At 35.2% G+C, this 17,870-nt stretch overlaps 1 protein-coding gene across 3 annotated transcripts in view; it reads left to right on the forward strand.

The window, feature by feature from the left end:
- The window catches only part of VGLL3 (vestigial like family member 3), a gene marked incomplete at both ends in the record, with an annotated part of 41,943 nt that extends 33,446 nt beyond the window's left edge, over window positions 1-8,497 (forward strand). For all 3 annotated transcript variants that reach the window (XM_079705608.1, XM_079705609.1, XM_079705610.1), the window contains one exon: window positions 8,454-8,497. In XM_079705608.1, coding sequence (XP_079561734.1) covers window positions 8,454-8,497 — 44 coding nt within the window. The remainder of the gene's footprint in view (window positions 1-8,453) is intronic.
- Window positions 8,498-17,870: the final 9,373 nt, after the last annotated feature.

A 17,870-nucleotide genomic window follows, 5' to 3' on the forward strand; every position in this document is an offset into this window, starting at 1 on the left:
GGGACATGGGTTCGTGCCCCAGTCCAGGAAGATCCCACATGCTGCAGAGCGGCAAGGCCGCTGAGCCTGCGCGTCCGGAGTCTGTGCTCCGCAACGGGAGAGGCCACAACAGTGAGAGGCCTGCGTACCACAAAAAAAAAAAATATATATATATATATATATATATATATATTGCAAGCAAAATTGGGCAACACCATTATCTTTTGATTACTTTCTTGAAGGAGTTGTCATCAACTACCTGTCATTGATTGGGGATGGGGATTGGGGATGTTGTCAAAGTACACAGTGTCTTCCCAAGAGAAGCTTATATGCTTGCCTGAGAGGAGAGCTATAGTGGTTCAAAAAACTCATACTTAATTCTAACATGACTCTAATGGAGAACCACTCAAAGCATTAAAAGGCTTGTTTCAGGGGTCAGTGTATTTTGTACCAGCAAATTGTCTTTTCAATAATGCTTTCCTATTTCCTGTATCACATATAGGCATGCATCTAAAAGAAACAGCTCGAATGAAGAAATCCATTTTAGAACTTTTCCCCAGGCAATTTCACATTGACTTTCAAATAGGCTACAAAGATTCTATACAAAATTTCTATATGGCCTGTGGAATTTACAGATACTTTTTATTCTCTTTCTGGCTGTCTAACTCTTCTCTTATTGTTCTATTTATCAACAATACAAGGTTTCACAAACAGTTGTCTGTGGCCAACATGTTCTGAATTCCTTGGCAATAAGATGACCAATAAAAGTCTTGCAAGAGACTGGTGAGAAGCAAAATATACCTTTTTTTGTTTGGTTACAGCCTGATATACTGGGCATTTAATTTTTGTCGACCACAAGCATGTGTTACAATGCTTATTTTCATAGCTGCCTTGTTTGAGCAGTATCAGGTGACATCTAGTATCTTCACAATCATTGAAGCCCTATTTATGTTTGCTTGGATTGGACAGACGTTTCTGGAAAATGTCAGAGAGTGAGCCTGTGCTCATGTCACATAGAAGTGAGATGAAAAATTACTGATGTCAGTGTAGAATTCATCTATGTACACCATATCTCATTCTTACTGAATATTTTCCAATATGTTTTGATTTAATGGGAAGATTGATTACTTAAACTAAATCGGCATAAAAATTACATTGTATTTCTACAGTTCTGAAGTAAGTTTTAAAATTTTAGAGTTCTTAACTAACTCATAGTTTCAGGTAGAATGTTTGCTGTATTGGTGTTGTGTCCCTAATTAAGGTTTTATGGGTAAGCAGTGGATCCAGATTAGCTCTTCCTTCGGTTGTATTATCTATTTTCTGAATCGTAAAGCTGTCACTGCATAACCTAGAAACCTCTTTAAAGATGCAAGTTTGGCTGTATTTGTTATCCAGCAGATGTCTGGATAGTTAGAGTCTCTTGAGAGTATTATAACTTGTGGTTTCAGTTACAATAAGTGATCCAGGCGTTTTTTTGGTCTTGCTCCTCTTCAGTTCTGGGAGAAAGTCTGTAGAAGAAATTACAGAGGGTATTTCATTTCACTCTTCCCCATTCCTTTTTTGCTTTATTCTTTGTCTCTGTCTTCAAAGTTACTTTTTATCTGCTTTGAAATTGAGGTCACTAACTTGGTGAGAGGTGTCTTCATGCCATATTGCACCTCCTGGTCCCCAGCTTCTCTCAGCCAAGAGGTTATCACACTGACACTGACATTTTGAACGTGGTAAATTGCTGCTGTGATAAAAAGCTACCTAACTGTGATTTATATTATATATTTGTCCAAAAGCTCTGTTTTAGAATGGCTGGTCCAGATTTGTAATTCCATATCCTGATGCTTAAAGTACTTGCCAATTTCCCTTCCAGCTGGGCATTTAAAATGCACAAGTCTGAGGCAGTGGATATCACTAAAGGCAAAGGCTGGAGAGTCTGTGCCTGAGTTTGTGGTTTCGGAGGGAGGAGAGGTCTGAGAGGGCAGGCAGACTAAGGGGGGTTGCCACCTGGGCCAGCAGCAGTGGGAAACACCTGGCCACTGAACTGCTAGTCACCTGCAATGTTGGCCTCATGTGTGTGGGTGCCATGCTTCTTACAATAATGCAGTAAATTATTGTCTACCGGTAACGTCAGGTTCAGAGAGCTTTAAATTTCTCCTCCTCTTTTGAATCTGAATTAAAGATATTTCGACAGGTTCAGACAGTTTTCACCTCATTGTTTCTGACAGTGTGGAGATTTTAAGCCAATTCTAAATGTACCCGAGAAAATGTCTCTATGCACTGAAAACCTTCCCTCTGCTAATCAATTATTACTCGGTCATAGTTAGGTATCTTTTATTATTGTTTTAGTATGGAAGAGTTGTAATGATAAGTGAATAATTGTAATTCAAGTGTCATAATAAATTTAATCCTTGGTCTGGTTCAAGAATGCATCTTGTTTGTGATGACTTTTAAAAGAATTATTGTCCAAAATTTCAGTACTAAGTATGGAGGTAATTAGTGCTCATCAAATTGGCCAAAAATACATGTAATACATGAGAAAAAATGCTAATATACCCAATATACAAAAAGCATTTAGAAATCAATGAGGAAGTTACTTTCTTAAAAGAGTAGAAAATAAGCCAAAGATAAAACACAGAGGAAGAAATGCCATAATCTCAATAATGTTCAGCTTCATTAATATGAAAGAAAGGTAAATTGAAATGATTAGATACTTTTAATCTATAATAATGATAATAATAGTAAAAATATGAATATTGGTACAAACTTTCTGAAACACACCCCTCATGATGAAATATGTAAGCATAAATCTGGGTATATGCTTGGGTTCAGCAATTATACAAACATATTTTCAGGAATTTTTCTTATCTACCAAAATATTCACATAAGTAACAAATATATTTTTACACACGTGTGTGTGTATCCAAATGATGCATATCTATAGAGTACTGGGTAATTTATGATATAGGGAAGAATGAATATTGTGTAGCCCTTCAAAAGTGTTGATCTACATATACTGACATGAATGGTTTTCCAAGATAATATTGCTGGTGAAATAAGCATGTTGTAGCACAGGATAAACAGAGGTGTATGCATGTACATCTGAAGTATACTCAGCAAGTTGTGTGATGACAGGGGACATTACGTAGAACTTTTACTTTCAAAATACTTTGTAACTTGATTTTTAAACAAGAAATCTATGACGTTTTAAAGTTTAAAAAAACAAAGATGTTTTAAAAACAAATAAAGGCAGGTCTCCATGGTGAGTAAACATGCTCTATCTTGATATTCACCTGAAATGAAATCATAGTTTCCAAATTGGATAGCCCTCACTCTTATTTTTTTCCCCCTTCATTAGTATTAAGGTGTTACCCCCATGTAGATCTTACTTAGAAATTCTTAACTAGCATTTAAACTGATTGATCCTGGCCTCAGACAAACAAATGCAGTTGTATGATCATTAGCAGTGATAATTTTATAAAGTAGGAGAAGGTAATATGACTGTCTCTCACATCACATAGTTTGTGATCATTTGACAGTATGTCAGTGTTAGATGTCTGGTTGTTGGTGAAGGCTGGATATTTTGATATAGCATCCAATACAGTGTTGTATATATTTATATTTGTAAAAATTATAGCTTGGGCTTCCCTGGTGGTGCAGTGGTTGAGAGTCCACCTGCCGATGCAGGGGACACGGGTTCGTGCCCCGGTCTGGGAAGATCCCACATGCCAAGGAGCGGCTGGGCCTGTGAGCCATGGCCGCTGAGCCTGCGCGTCCGGAGCCTGTGCTCCACAACGGGAGAGGCCACATCAGTGAGAGGCCCACGTACCGCAAAAAAAAAAAAAAAAAAAAAAAAAAAAAAAAAAAAAAAAGTATAGCTTTTCTTTATTAAAGCAAGGATGAAGCAGGGATTCATTTTTTTAAAAAATGTAGAAATAAGCTACCAGCTTCTTTTAGTCTAATAGCAAGCATTCTGATCCACAAGGGTTTTCTAGACTCTTAATATCTGTGAAATGAAAAGTTCACTTAAGTATTTTTACTTTTCAGTCATAAAATATTCTACCTGCACATCCAGGTTTTATGTTCCTATTTTTCTTCTTCTCTTTTTATCAACAGCATGTTCACCAGTGCATGGTTACCACATTACCTCTTTTATCTCCAGCAGTAAAATTAATTGGAAGCATATTCAACTTACTTATGAGCAATAATCAATGATGTTGTCAAGTAATTATGTCTCCTTAGAAGTAGGATATGCTTTTCTAGTGGATATCACTCTGATAGTCACATAGTCCCTAAAACTCAGGTGTGCTGGAGTGTAACATTTTCAGTAAGCTAATTTATTATTTATTTCTGCCCCATAACAGAAAATTTAACTTCATCAATTCTTTTTCTCAATTTACTTTATTCAAATATAGCTGATTTACAGTGTTGTGTTAATTTCTGCTGTACAGCAAAATGATTTATATATATATACACACATTCTTTCTCATATTCTTTTCCATTATGGTTTATCATAAGATACTGAATATAGTTCCCTGTGCTATACAGTAATTTCATCAATTCTGAGTATTCATAGTCCAGCCCATTGATATCTTCATTGCTCAGTTTTTTAAAACACTGTCCCACTTAGAGTTGAAACCTCTTCTCAGATGCTTCCCTCACACTCTCCCTAGGGATTGCTTCACATTGCATCACATAGTTTGTCACATTGTGAACATTGTTGATTAAGAGGTTGCTCTCTGCTCTTGGCCTTGTCATTTCATTCCTATCTTGGCCTTTGTTTGCAAACGTATCCCCTCCCCCCACTGTTTCTCTGTTCATTCTCCATACAGTGCTCCCCCGACAATGACTAATTACTTCGAGTTCAGTTTCCATCCCTCCAAGGTGCTCAGCTGGGGTGGCTTGTGCCATTTCTTCTGCCATGGGGTACCCACATCTTCTGCCATGGGATACCCACATCTTCTGCCATGGGGTACCCACTACTATGGAATGTAGTAGCAGGCCTGCCAGAAATCTCTCTGAACTAACTTCTGTATCATTGTTGCAGGGGCCCATGGGAACTTTAAGATCTTTTCATCAGACACGTTGGAGTTAAAGGAAACTAGGGAGGGGGAAGTTTCTAGGCTTTCTATGCTTAGACACACCCTGTTGCCATCTCTACTTCCTTATTCCTAGAGCCTTTTGCAAGAGATGAATCTGTGAAGCAACAGCCTCCCAAAAATCTCAGCTAGAAAATGAGTTATGATACCTTGATATATAGTCAGATTCTTCAAATTTTAAAGGGAAATCCTATTATGATCTTCTGTGACCAAGACTTCTCTCCTGCTAGTAATTATTCTATATTTCTTTCTTATGTTCGTACTTCCTTTGTTCTGGGTTTGGGTTTTTTTTCCCCTTTTCTTCTGGTGGTCAGGTGGTGGTGGTGTTGGAACTGAAGGGTAGAACTGTGTCTGTGGGCTTGCATTTCCTTTCAGGCTTTTCTCCTAACTCCATCCCAGACTCAGACTCTGAAGCCAACAATGTGATGTCTTTGTTCTTTGGTCCCATTTCTGACAACCACCTCATGAGTCAAATAGCCACCCTATGTCTTCAGTGTTCACACTGGGGAGGTCTTTGGGGGGCAGGGAGGAGTGGTTATCTTAAAGATATATATCAAAAAAACACATCAGTTAATAAAACATGTCCATTACACGATTAGAGTAGTCTTCTTCGGAAGCATAACAAACTACTGTGTAATCATTTGCTGTGTCTTGGGAAAAGCTTTTCAAATGTATAGTTTAAAAAACCACAGTAAGAGAGCTATTTTGTTAACACTGGTATCAGTTCTGTTAAATCAGGGTGTTTCTAAACAGTGCAAAAATGAATAAAGCAGAAACGAACACACCATTGTAAAGCAAGTATACTCCAATAAAGGTGATAAAAAATGTATTGACTTTTCTTCATATTAATTTAATGAAAGGATTTTGACTCAGGGAGTTGCAGGAGTATAGGCTAGTGTCACAGCCTACAGACAATATAGTCCACATAGGGGGAGCCATATACATTGTGGTTAAGACCATTGACTCCGATATCAGACCACCTATTTTCAGTCCTGGCTCTACCACTTAATATTTAACATAACCTCTCTTACTCGCAGTTTTCTCATTTGTAAAATGGAGATTTTATATATATATATATATATTTAACATGGTTGGAAGCATTAACTGAGATATTTCACATAAAGCAGCACAATGTCTGGCATATTCAGCCCTAAGAAAGTGTTTGCTAACATTATTGTTATGATGTTTATTTTCCTTTCACGGAAAATCTCACAGATGAAACAATAAAACTAAAACTGAGTTACTAACATCAGGAGAAAAACACGGGTGATTTCAGCTAGCCAGTGGGCAGATTTCAGAATGTGTTATAAACTAATTTCATATAGGTTTGAGTTGAGGAATTGAGAAGACAAAAAAAGCCTGAATAGGAACAAAGTAATAGCAGAGTTGATTTTGTGTTCTGGTAAGAAAATTTGGGGAAACCCCAAGTAACTGTAGATCATGTAAGGATCATGGATTAAAGATATATAGAGAGAGACCACATAAGGATCATGGGTTAATGACTTTGTCCCCTTTCACCCTTACTTGGAAAACTAAGTGTACCGGCTGATTCTTAAATATTCTGATCTTCCTTCAACAAGTGTTTAACAGGAAAGATCATAGTCCTGCTTTCCTGTTACAACTTACTAGTAGTAGGGTCTTTTGCCTGTGGTTGTTCATTTTCTTGTGCTTTACTTATACCTATTTTGAAACTTACAGGTATAGATACCTAGTAATCAAAGTAAAAATTTTATTTATGTCCCATCACTAAGGAGAAGCTAAGCCAAAAGGTCAACATTAGCTATTTAATAAGTTTCAGGGAGTAGATGAATTGGTTTTTTAAAGGTTTGCTTTGGAGTAATGCAAAGTTTTAAAACTAAACAATTGAAGAGACGAAGTTATAATGAAAGTTATTCCAACCAGTTATTCTGGTTAGAATATTTAGGGCTCTGTTAAGTAATGTAATCCTTGTCCACAGAAAAAGGCTAACGTGCTTTTGACTGAGTCATCTGTCTTTGCAAGGCAAACTAAGGATTGCTTTTATTTAAGAAGAAAAAAAGACGCTCAAACCACTTGATAATTCCAACACTATTCATGACTTGCAGTGCTGACATTCTATAGATTGATGTAGTCTTCAAGTGCGGAAAATACTGAGTCATACAGAAGATGAGACGTTTTAATAATGAAAAAAATATTTATGCAGTCAGCAGATTGTCAGTTAAGGTGGTTTAGATTATAAAAGTCACCCAACGGAGACTTTGTCAGGTTGCAAATTATTCTGACCACAAAATTATTTGAAAATGAATAAAGCAAACTTAGAGTGAATTGGTACATCCCAGATCCTTTTATTTCTTCTTCCTGTTTCTCTTTATCCTTCTCTTCTTCTTTTGAAATGGGAAAGGAAAACTATTGACTCTGTATCTAAACATAATGCTAGTATACATGAGAAAAAGCTTAAGATGGAGCTAATCTTTTGGCATTCTAGAAGTGCTGCTTTTTCCCAGGATACAAATACTATAAACCAGAAAGTTTGCCTTGTGGTTCTATGAGGTGCTTCTCTGACTCCTTTTATTTGTTCTTCCTCCCTTTATGTAATCTGTTTTGTAGATTGTCTTAATGTCTCGTATCAATGACTGACTAATTGTATCTGTTTTATAATGACACACATTGTTTTATAAAATTCTTTACCAAGTTGAAGGACAAGCAATGAAATCACTACAGCTGTTTTAGTGACAATTACATTGAAAACCATACTGGCTCATTTAACCATTCAATTTCTGACATCCAGCCCAGACTTAAAACAGGTTTAGAATCAGAGTCATATTTTCTATTTCCTCTTTGATATACTTCGTCCTAATCATTCTAGCTTTGAGTTGGAATTCATACATGTTCACATATTTTCCTTTTGTACTACTATTTTTAAAGTTATCTGTAAATTTCATTTTCTGGCTTTGAGATATGGATTTTTATAAGCCAGCTTAATAGTTTCTGAAAGAAAAGGCAATAAAAATAAGTAAATTTAGTCACTACCTTAGTCCAAAAGTGTCATTTGATGGTTGCTGAGAAGTATGAACTGAAGCGCTGCCTAAATGCCCAAAGACCGGTTATATCATTTTCCCCCATATCAGTTCCTTTTGGGATTAGAAGTAAGAAATCTTCATTTATATTATTTTATTTATTATTCACACCTACTCTAGTAAGATAAAACCATAGTAAAGACTGTGTACCATGCAAATAGCACTACTCTAGTCTAGAGTTTTTTTGTCACCTACTGTGTTGGTTGGCTTTTTGAAAATTGTGAGCTCAGTTGTCTTTTTGGTTTCTATATGTAGTGCATTGTAGATTTTGCCCATTTTTGAATGCTACATATATTGATTCTTTTCTATTTCTCATTGTCACCTTTTCTAGGTCTACAGCATCAAGACAAGAGTAAGGACTCACCATGGTACTGAAACACACAGTATTAGCAAGTTAGATTGAAGCGTGAATCCATGGGCCCACTGGGAAAAGATGCTACCAGGGTTTGTCATTCTGCAGTGGGACACAGTAGACATGGAAGGAAAAGAGGAAGTGTTATCCAGATGACTTTGGTTTGGAGCCTTTTCTTGAGAAAACAGAGTGGGTCATAGACATTGAAGAAAAGCATTTTTGTTTATTTTTTCCCTCATCTGAGCCTTTGCCACCTGTGCAAATCTCTTTAACTTTTTGTCTTGCTTTTAACAATACATCGTTTAATTTTTGTTTCAGTTCGACACATTTTTTTAGTTGTTGTTTTTTTTTTCTTTTTGAACCAACCACCTTGTCAGGAAAAGATGAACCACAAAGAAAGTGATCATTCTTTCAGGAATACAATTTTGTAGCTCTATGTGCATCTATTTTTGTAAAAATAGAGAAAGTTTGATTTAGCATTGATGGGCTAATTTTGAGGGATGTGATTTTTTTTTTTAATATTGTAACAATTGTTAAGTTCTGTTTAAAGAACTTGCTCTCAGAGAAGCACTGGCAAAAATGTTTAAAATGCTTGGCTTTAAGATGTCTGTGATATGCTCTGTGCTTTCTAGCTTACCTCAAATGTTTGATAGTTTCTCCTTTTTACAAAAGTAGCACCATAGCCAAGCCAATATGGTATTATTTTACATTCAATCTCAGTGAAGATTTAATTCCATGCTAGCTCACTTAGCTCTGAGTTATATGTAAAGCTTGAAAAGGAAGTTTTTTAATGATCACACTAAAGAAAGGCTATTTCATTACTTTGATTTCTCCCAAAGACTGCTTGGAGGTTGACTGAGAAGAAAGTTGGCATAAACTTTCAATCAGATGGAGAGTTTGCCTAGAGTATATAATTATCTTTCTAGTCCATGTGACTTTGAAAAATGGAACCAGAATTTATATCCAACTACTGGGGAAAAAAAAAAAAAAACATTGAATCATGCTACCTTTGAGTGCCAGTGACTTATTTTTGTTGTTTATAATTATTCATTCATGGCAATTTTTTGCCATATTTTAAGTGAATTTTTTTTTTCCTGAAGATAGTTTGAAGGGATAATATTTGGGAAGGTACTAGACACATCACAAATCCTGTAATTCAATGGTTGTTTCGGAGAGTGTTACCCATCATTTTAAATTGAAAAATAATGTATTGCATATGTAATATTTTAAATCAGATTTTGCATCTTTTTTGTCTGTTTAACTCTGGTTTTAGTTGATTTAGTTCTTTTTAAGAAAAAAATGGGGGAAGATAAATTTAAATTGGGATTTATACTACAATTACTGAAATTAGGTTAATAAATTGACAACTTATTATCTGAAATTTATTACTGAGGACTCAGGATTCAACTTGACATGGCCCTCAGGATCTAAATAAGAAAAAGTTGGGATTATCATTAAACTGCTATTAGGAAAAGATTAGGTTTATAAAAGTAGCCATTATTGGTATTTTAAGGACTTTCAATGTAAAGTCCATTCTTTCTTTCATCTGCTTCCAGAGATGGCTCATATTAAATAGGTAGTATTATATAGAAGTTTTAGTTTGTTAAAAATGTTTCTCAATTTTTTCCCATCCCTGTCCTCACCCATGTGAAATTAAATGTTTAGTGAAATACATTTTCCATCTTAAATAGTGTGAACTATTTATTCATATGTGTGAACATTTTAGATATAAGAACAACATAGTCTCTGCCTAGCTAGGCAGAGTTCTCACAGAAAATTTTCAAATATTTCCCTTAACTCTATTTTTATGCCATAGTCTTCTTTCCTGGTGCATCTTATGAGTTATAAATCTATACACTCTCTTGTATTTTCATCACTATATTGCTTCTTAACCAGACTCCTCTTAACACAGTATACACATTTAACCTAATGTGAGGTCCAAACGTAAGGAATCTTCTACTTACTAATGACATGAACTTAGATTTCTAGGGAGTGGCTTGGTTAAATTATCTACGTTTTGATCACAATTTGATTTGATACAATTATTTGTAATTTGCCTAAGTCTGTGTAGCACAAGGTTGAATGAATCTATAAAATTTGTTTTACTTTGTGTCCTTCTGAATTCTCAAAGACCAGTGTTCAGTAGCTCCCATGGGATGACTCAATGGGGATATTTATTTTCCTCCTCTTCCCTTGGAACCTGTTAATTTCCTTTGCATCTTCTCTTAGAACAGTGTTGTACTCCAACTCATTCAGATCATTCAATTGGATTTTCCCAATTATGGGAAGAAACGTATTGACTTTCTGCCCGTTTCCTTACTCTCCACTGAATTGAATTTAAGGTGAGACAGCTGACAATTAGATAGCTTCACCCTGAATTTAGGGTGACACTCTGCCCTGTGTCACTCCTGGTAACTATCTGATAAAACATTCCTTGGCTCTGAGGACCCAAGAAAAGTTGGGGTCCTGAATTCTGCTGTACACAGGAGAGATTTGTGAGTGAGATCCCCCTGAGAACAGGCCCAGGTGTTGCTGGCACATCGCAGGGACTGGATCCATGCATATACAAGGACTGGATCAAAATGTGAGTCAAAAAAGATGAGTGCCTGTCTCTGTAATTGTCTCACATCCCATTGCTACAATCATATTACTATTACCACCAAAGTCATAAAAGAGGATGAGTTGTAATTTAGTATGATTCTGAGTTTAAGTTTAAAATGCTGTCACTCTCTGGGTTGGTTTTCTCACACCAAAATGATACTGTTAATTTTAGAGGCTTCCAGACTGCTTTATTGAGGGCTACCTCTCCAATTTCATTTGGAACCACTCCACCTTTGGTTATTTTATAAATTAGGCTTTATTCAACCTTTCTAAAGATCTGTGAGCTAGACCCTAGAAAATCATCTCATTGATTTGCCATCTAATCTATGCTTCAAACACTAAACTATCATGAAATAAGAAACAACAAAATAGTGATTAGGTAGATCTTTACAAGTTATTTGTTTCCTCACTGTTTATTTGAAAAGCACCTCTGAAGGTAAAAATCAATGCTTCATCTTAAGAAGGTTAACCATCCCCCCTAACTTTCCCCTTTAGCTTTTTTCCTCTCTCTTTCCTCTTAGAGTTATTTACATTACTATTTTAAACAAAAATGGCCGGGATTGGTCTACATTTTGCAAAGGATAATAAGTGGTTTGCAAATAATTGAGAAATTAATTTCTTCAACGTTGTAAAAACCTTTTTTTAAAAAAAATTCTAGGCACTGGCATAAACTGTGCCCTTGAGGAGCTCGTTATTCATTATTCAAATGGCAATCAGAAACTATATTTTTAGAAACTGCATTCCATCCCTTACTGAGTGCCCCTTGGTTATGTAATGTTTGCCAAATTGAGTCAATGGGGCGATGGTACTAAGAGGTAGAAAAGGCTAGTATTTATGTTACAGTTCGACTAGAGGATAAATAGAAAAGCAGAATGAATTAATGAAAATAAAACAACAACATTGGCTTGGACATTAGGTCATTTTCTGAATTCTGGTTTAGCCATAATTAGATATGTGTTTTGGTGCTTCATTTATTTATCTCATGAGTAAAGTGGGATAATAATACCTAACTGGCAGGCTGGAAATCTTATATATATATACTCAATCATCTGGCTCATAGTAGACATTCAATAAATGACAGATACTACAAATACCTATCAGCTGAGTAAGTAAATCATAAAATTGAGCTCCAAAACATCACTTCTGTTTACTTTCCACACCCATTTCTGTAGCAATCAAATAGATATGACTGTGCTTTTCTGTAAGAAATTGTTGCAAGAGAATCTTTGCCTTCTACTAGATGTTGAAGATAAAACGTAAATTTCTAAATTATCTCTATTTTAGTGTGCTGTTTATGAAGGAAAATAAATTAACCTTTTAGTGGTATGTAGACCCAACTCTGAGTTTTCTTACATGTTCTAAACTTTTATTCATCCAGGACCCCGTGTATTATTGTCCCCAAAATTAAAGTGACAGTTTCATGAAATCACCAAAATTTTAATTTTTTCATTATATTTTGGGCTTCCTTAGCACCTAGAATAAAAACATCTCTTTTGAAGTTATCCCATTTTTTTTTTACTTGACTTGGAGAAAAAATTGCAAAATATGGTGGAAAAAATGTTCTGCATGAAAAAAAACCCCAACCCTTTATGATCTCAGTCGGCAGATTTATTCTACTTGAGAAAAAAAGAAACAACTTCATTGGAAGCAGATGTTGACACTGTGTCAGTTATTGAAGATGGAAAGGGTTCACTTGAGCCATTGTGGTTACAAAGGGGTATCGATGGCTGTTAAAATTCCTGTGATTGAGCATCTTCACAGCAGACAGGACAGCAGAAAAGCTGAAACTATGAGACCAAGACTGAAATCAGCCTGCCAATTTTAATGTACAGGACCGTAAGGACTCAGTTGTTTTTCTTCCTCCTTCAGGATAAAAGACATATCTTTCAAAAAATTTAAGGCAGCTTGAGAGAGAAATTAAAATGTATTCTCTAAAAACATGGCCCTAGAATCCTTTAAATCTATTATTAAACATTAAAACTATTATTTAAGTCATTTTAGAAAAATCAAGGTAAAATTTAGTTTAATAATATATGTTGAAGAAACAGACTCACAGACATAGAGAACAGAGTTGTGGTTGCCAAGGGAGAGGTGGGGTGGGAGGAGGAAGGATTGGGAGTTTGGGATTAGCAGATGCAAACTAGTATATATAGAGTGGATAAACAACAAGGTCCTACTGTATAGCACAGGGAACTATATTCAATATCCTGTGATAAACCATAATGGAAAAGAACATGAAAAAGAATATATATATGTATAACTGAGTCACTTTGCTGTACCACTCTACCACAGAAATTAACACAACATTGTAAATCAACTATACTTCAATAAAATAAAAAATAATAATAATGTATGTTGAAGAAGGATATGTAAACTACACACAAATGGAGAGTGGGGAACGGGTGAGGCCTGCAAGGGAGCCTCAGTTCTAATAGCTTCAAAATGTTAATTAATTGGTAACTTGGTCATGGAGATTGGGCACAGAACAGACTTTAAGAATTTTCAGTAGGTTTTTTTTCTTTTAATGCTAGCTGGGAATTTCCCTCTATACACTTTCCAAAGTATAGAAATAGTCATTATAATTAAAATATCATAATTTTCTTATTCCTTTTATTGTCCATTGTGCTTTTTTGTCTGTTTGAAAAATATTTTTATAGTTTCAGATAATTGATCAAACTAATGTTCTCTTGAAAATGCCAATTAATTTGATCCAATACAATTATCTAAATCTTCTTTTAAAGTTTAAAGAAATGATAATTGAGTTAAGTGTAATTTACCAATTCTTTTGTGTAAATAAACAATGACACCTAGAAAATGCCACGTCATCATCGATTAGCTTCCTTGTTAACAATTTCTGGACTACTAAATTTTTCCCTAAGAATAACTCTTTTAGAATACAAGATTCTTTAATTAGTATTTTTTTGGTATATGCATAAGATGTGAAGTTTTCTAATGATATCTCTTACTGATAAGAGATATGATAAAGGTGTACATTTTTTTCTATGCTGTGGCTAGGGCAAAAATTAATGATTATTTACACACTTGATTTAATTTCTTAGACTATTTACAATCTTGGATATTGTATCTGATTTAAAATTACTATTCCATACATTTTTCTGGATATGCAATATGGGGAAGGGTCTTCATGTGAATTCTTTGTATTTTAAACTGCATATATTGAAAGGGAAAAAATAGATTCAATTTGCTTTCATCACATAAATCTAGATAAGGTGAAAGCTTTTATAAAAAAATACATAGTATGGTGAACTTTATATTTGTCACTTGATTAAGTGAACTGAAAACTTGTAATATAAATGTTATCTTACAACCCTGAAATACAAAAAAATTCCAGATTTATTAGTTTTGTGGGCAATTTTGTGCTATCTTCATTTTACATGTCCAGAAAGAGAAATTAACTAATCTTAGCTCTGTTGTCATTCTTAATTTACAAAATATATGTAATTCATAAAACTTTTCGCTTCAGAAGCTAATTATAAAATCATATTTTTTGTTGTTTTTCATGGGGTTGGAGGAAGAGACATTTTTGTATTTCTATTCACTCTTCAAATGCAGGTCTCATAACTATATGTTGATGATATGAGATGATAGAGTACTTTGTAATAAAAACAAATGTCATCTTCAATTTTTTCAATAAATAACTTAATGTGAACTTAATGTTTATATTTTAATGTAGCAATTTGGTTTTGTCTGCGTTTCTTGACAATTAACTAAAGCTCTCTTTTTTCTTCTTATTCAATTAAAGCAAATTACAAATATCTTTAGAAATTAAACCACCTTAGTTTTTTTTAATGAGGTTAATTTCTATAGCCAAGGGATTTATATGTTATAGTGAGGATTGTATGGTTACAAAACAAGTGTTTATAATAGAGCAAGTGAAATGGGCCATATCAATTACATAATAACAGGAGGCTTGTGAGTTTTTTAACACAATGCTGCTGAAGTTATCAATTAACTCTTTGGGAGAGGTGTACTTTGTTGTTTTGCTTTTACATTTGTTGATAGGGAGCTTCTGTAAGTAGTGTGGTAGAACAAACAAAACTTTCCTGACAATTCATTGAGATTGAAGAAGTGTACGTGGAAAGGAGAAGTCCAAGACCTTATTTTTAAAGGAAGCTGGAGTTTCTCTACAGGGGCCTTCTATTTTCTTGTTAAATGAATTTGTAACGTGAAAATGCAAAGCCTGGAAATAAGCATTTTGATTAGTAGACCCTCATCATCACAGGTGAAATAATGCGGCACAGCCTTCTCAACTGTCTGCCATATTTAGACTAGACAAGTGTAATGAGTTTTCTATGTTGCTGTAAAAAGTTACCACAATCTTAGTGGCTAAAGACAACACAAATTTACGATCTTATGTCTCTATAAATCAAATATCCAGCACCAGTCTTGGTGGGCTATAATCAAACTGTCAGCTGCATTCTTTCTGGATATAAGGGAGAATCTGTTCCTTTGGTGTTTCCAGCTTCTAGAGTCCTTGGCTAATGGCCTCCTTCCTCCATCTTCAAAGTCAACAATGGCTGGTCAAGTCTTTCTCGCATGGGATCACTCTGACCCTCTCTTTTGCCTCTCTTTTACAAGTTTTAAAGACCTTTGTAATTGCATTGGATAATCTCTCCATCTCAAGGTTCTTAATTTTTAAAAAGTCCTTAAATGTAAGGTAACATATTCACAGGTTCTGGGGGTTAGGAAGTGAACATTTGAGTGGGCATTATTTAACCTACCACAATTACTATCAGATTTCAGTTAATTTTTATCAGCCTTTTAATCTAAGAGTGTTTAATATATCACTGGAACTAGTAAGGCGTGTTCCATGTTTGCAATGGTCATCTGTGTAGGATTCATCTACATTCACTTAAATAATTGCATATAAAGGAAATTCTTGTTGCTATTTCAAACATTTATGTGGTTATTATAGTGTCTTCAAATCCAAAGGGTTATGTTGTCTTTATGTCAGACAGGCACTCAGGGGGGTGGTGAGCAGGACATCTGGTACAGATTCTTCCTAGCTGAAGTGTGTTTTCTCTGGGGACAATCAACTACCATTTAATTGTTTTGCTTCCTTCTTTGGGAATATATGCCCATCGTGTGATGTCCTAAGTTTCCAAGCATCTCATCTGACCTGCTTATACACATTTGACTAAATATCCATATATGACTACATTGACTACATTGGTAAAGCTTTTACATTTCTGTCCAGATTGAATACTTACATCTGTTATTAGTTAAGCAGGGGAAAAACTATTATGGAAAGCAAACATGTTTTGATACATTTAATGTGTAAAGTAGGTACCTAGGCTCTAGAATGCTGTTGATCAATAAATGAACTAGAATCTCTTAGAAACAACACTTAAGCCCAACTGTTTTACTTTCCATATCAAGTTTGGCTGTGGCTGAATGAAGAACACCAACATTGATCTTTGCTTTGCACTTGTACAAAAGACTATTTGCAGGAAGACAAATATAGCAACAGAGGATTTAATATCTTGCCAAAAAATACAAAATCTGTTCCCCTTTAAGCACAACACTCTATTCTTTTCTTGTGGATCTTGCTAAAAGGAAAATATAGCTTTAAACTACCCCATTCCTTCTGCTGGAAGTTCCCTAATCTTTTTCAAATGGGCTATGTGTGGTTTGGTGGAGCTTTATGCTTCCAAAAGAAAATGGCTATATGAGAAATCCATCCAGTGTTAGCATTTTTCATAAAAAAAAATCAATTCCTAAATCAAAGATGAGAGTCAGCAGTAACTAAGAAAATCACACTTTGGTGGGTTCAGGACTAACCAAGGATCACTGGGTGATGTTTTGTCTTTTGTTTGTATTGAACCAAAAGTAATAATAAAAAATTGGCTTCAACCAACTAAGTGTTGTTGTTTTTTTGCCTTAGAATGTGGGTGTTTCACTCTGAATGTTGTCTGATGGGTAAATGGACTAGTCCAGATTTTGCTATAACGTGGGTAATGACATTGACTCTTCTGTCTCTTATGTTGTATACACAGAATTTTGAAAGCAGTTTTGCAAACATCACCAAGAAAATAACGCTTTCACAGTGATAGCTTTACCAGATATCTCTGTGTGGGATTTTAAAACAAACACAAGGCTGTTTGGAAATACTTGGTATATATAAATATACAAAGTATGCTGACCAGCGCTAACAGCTGTAAGGTGTACTCCCTCATTCTTTGAGCAGAATATTTTGGTGGCAGTAGTGGTTATTTTTTCCATCTTTACTTGTCATTTCACCCTTTTGTCTCCACCCACTCACCCATCCACTATCTCCTCTGAAAACACCTACTTAACACCCTTCCCCCATTCCTCCACACTGCTTCCAAGAGAATCATTTCAGCAGATTCCCACTGGAAAAGGTGGGCGGTGCCTTGAAGGAATGTTTGAGTTGTACTATACTGTAAAGGTTGAGCTTCGGGGAACTAGCTTGCACTTGCTCTGACACCAGCCCTGCACACAGCCCAGACACTCCTCAGGCCAGATTCCATTAAGGCTTGTCATTGCAAGGGGAGGGAATGTCCTCTTGAGAGTGGCCATCCTGCCGTGAAGATTCCAAAGATCAGAGTAATCACTTTAAGTGTGTATTATCAGGTTCTTATCAAGGCACTCATCCATTTATGAAAATAAGCATATGCCTTTCTACCCAAAGCCTAAAAAGGAAGAGAGGACTCAAGAGAAGTTAAAAATAAAAGTCACTTCTTAGAGGATTTTGACAGGTTTCGAGAGGAGAAAATATGGCAAACGTAAAAGGAGAAACCCTGGGTCCTAGGA

This window comes from Hyperoodon ampullatus (assembly GCF_949752795.1).
Source record: "Hyperoodon ampullatus genome assembly, chromosome: 5".
NCBI lineage: Eukaryota > Metazoa > Chordata > Mammalia > Artiodactyla > Ziphiidae > Hyperoodon > Hyperoodon ampullatus.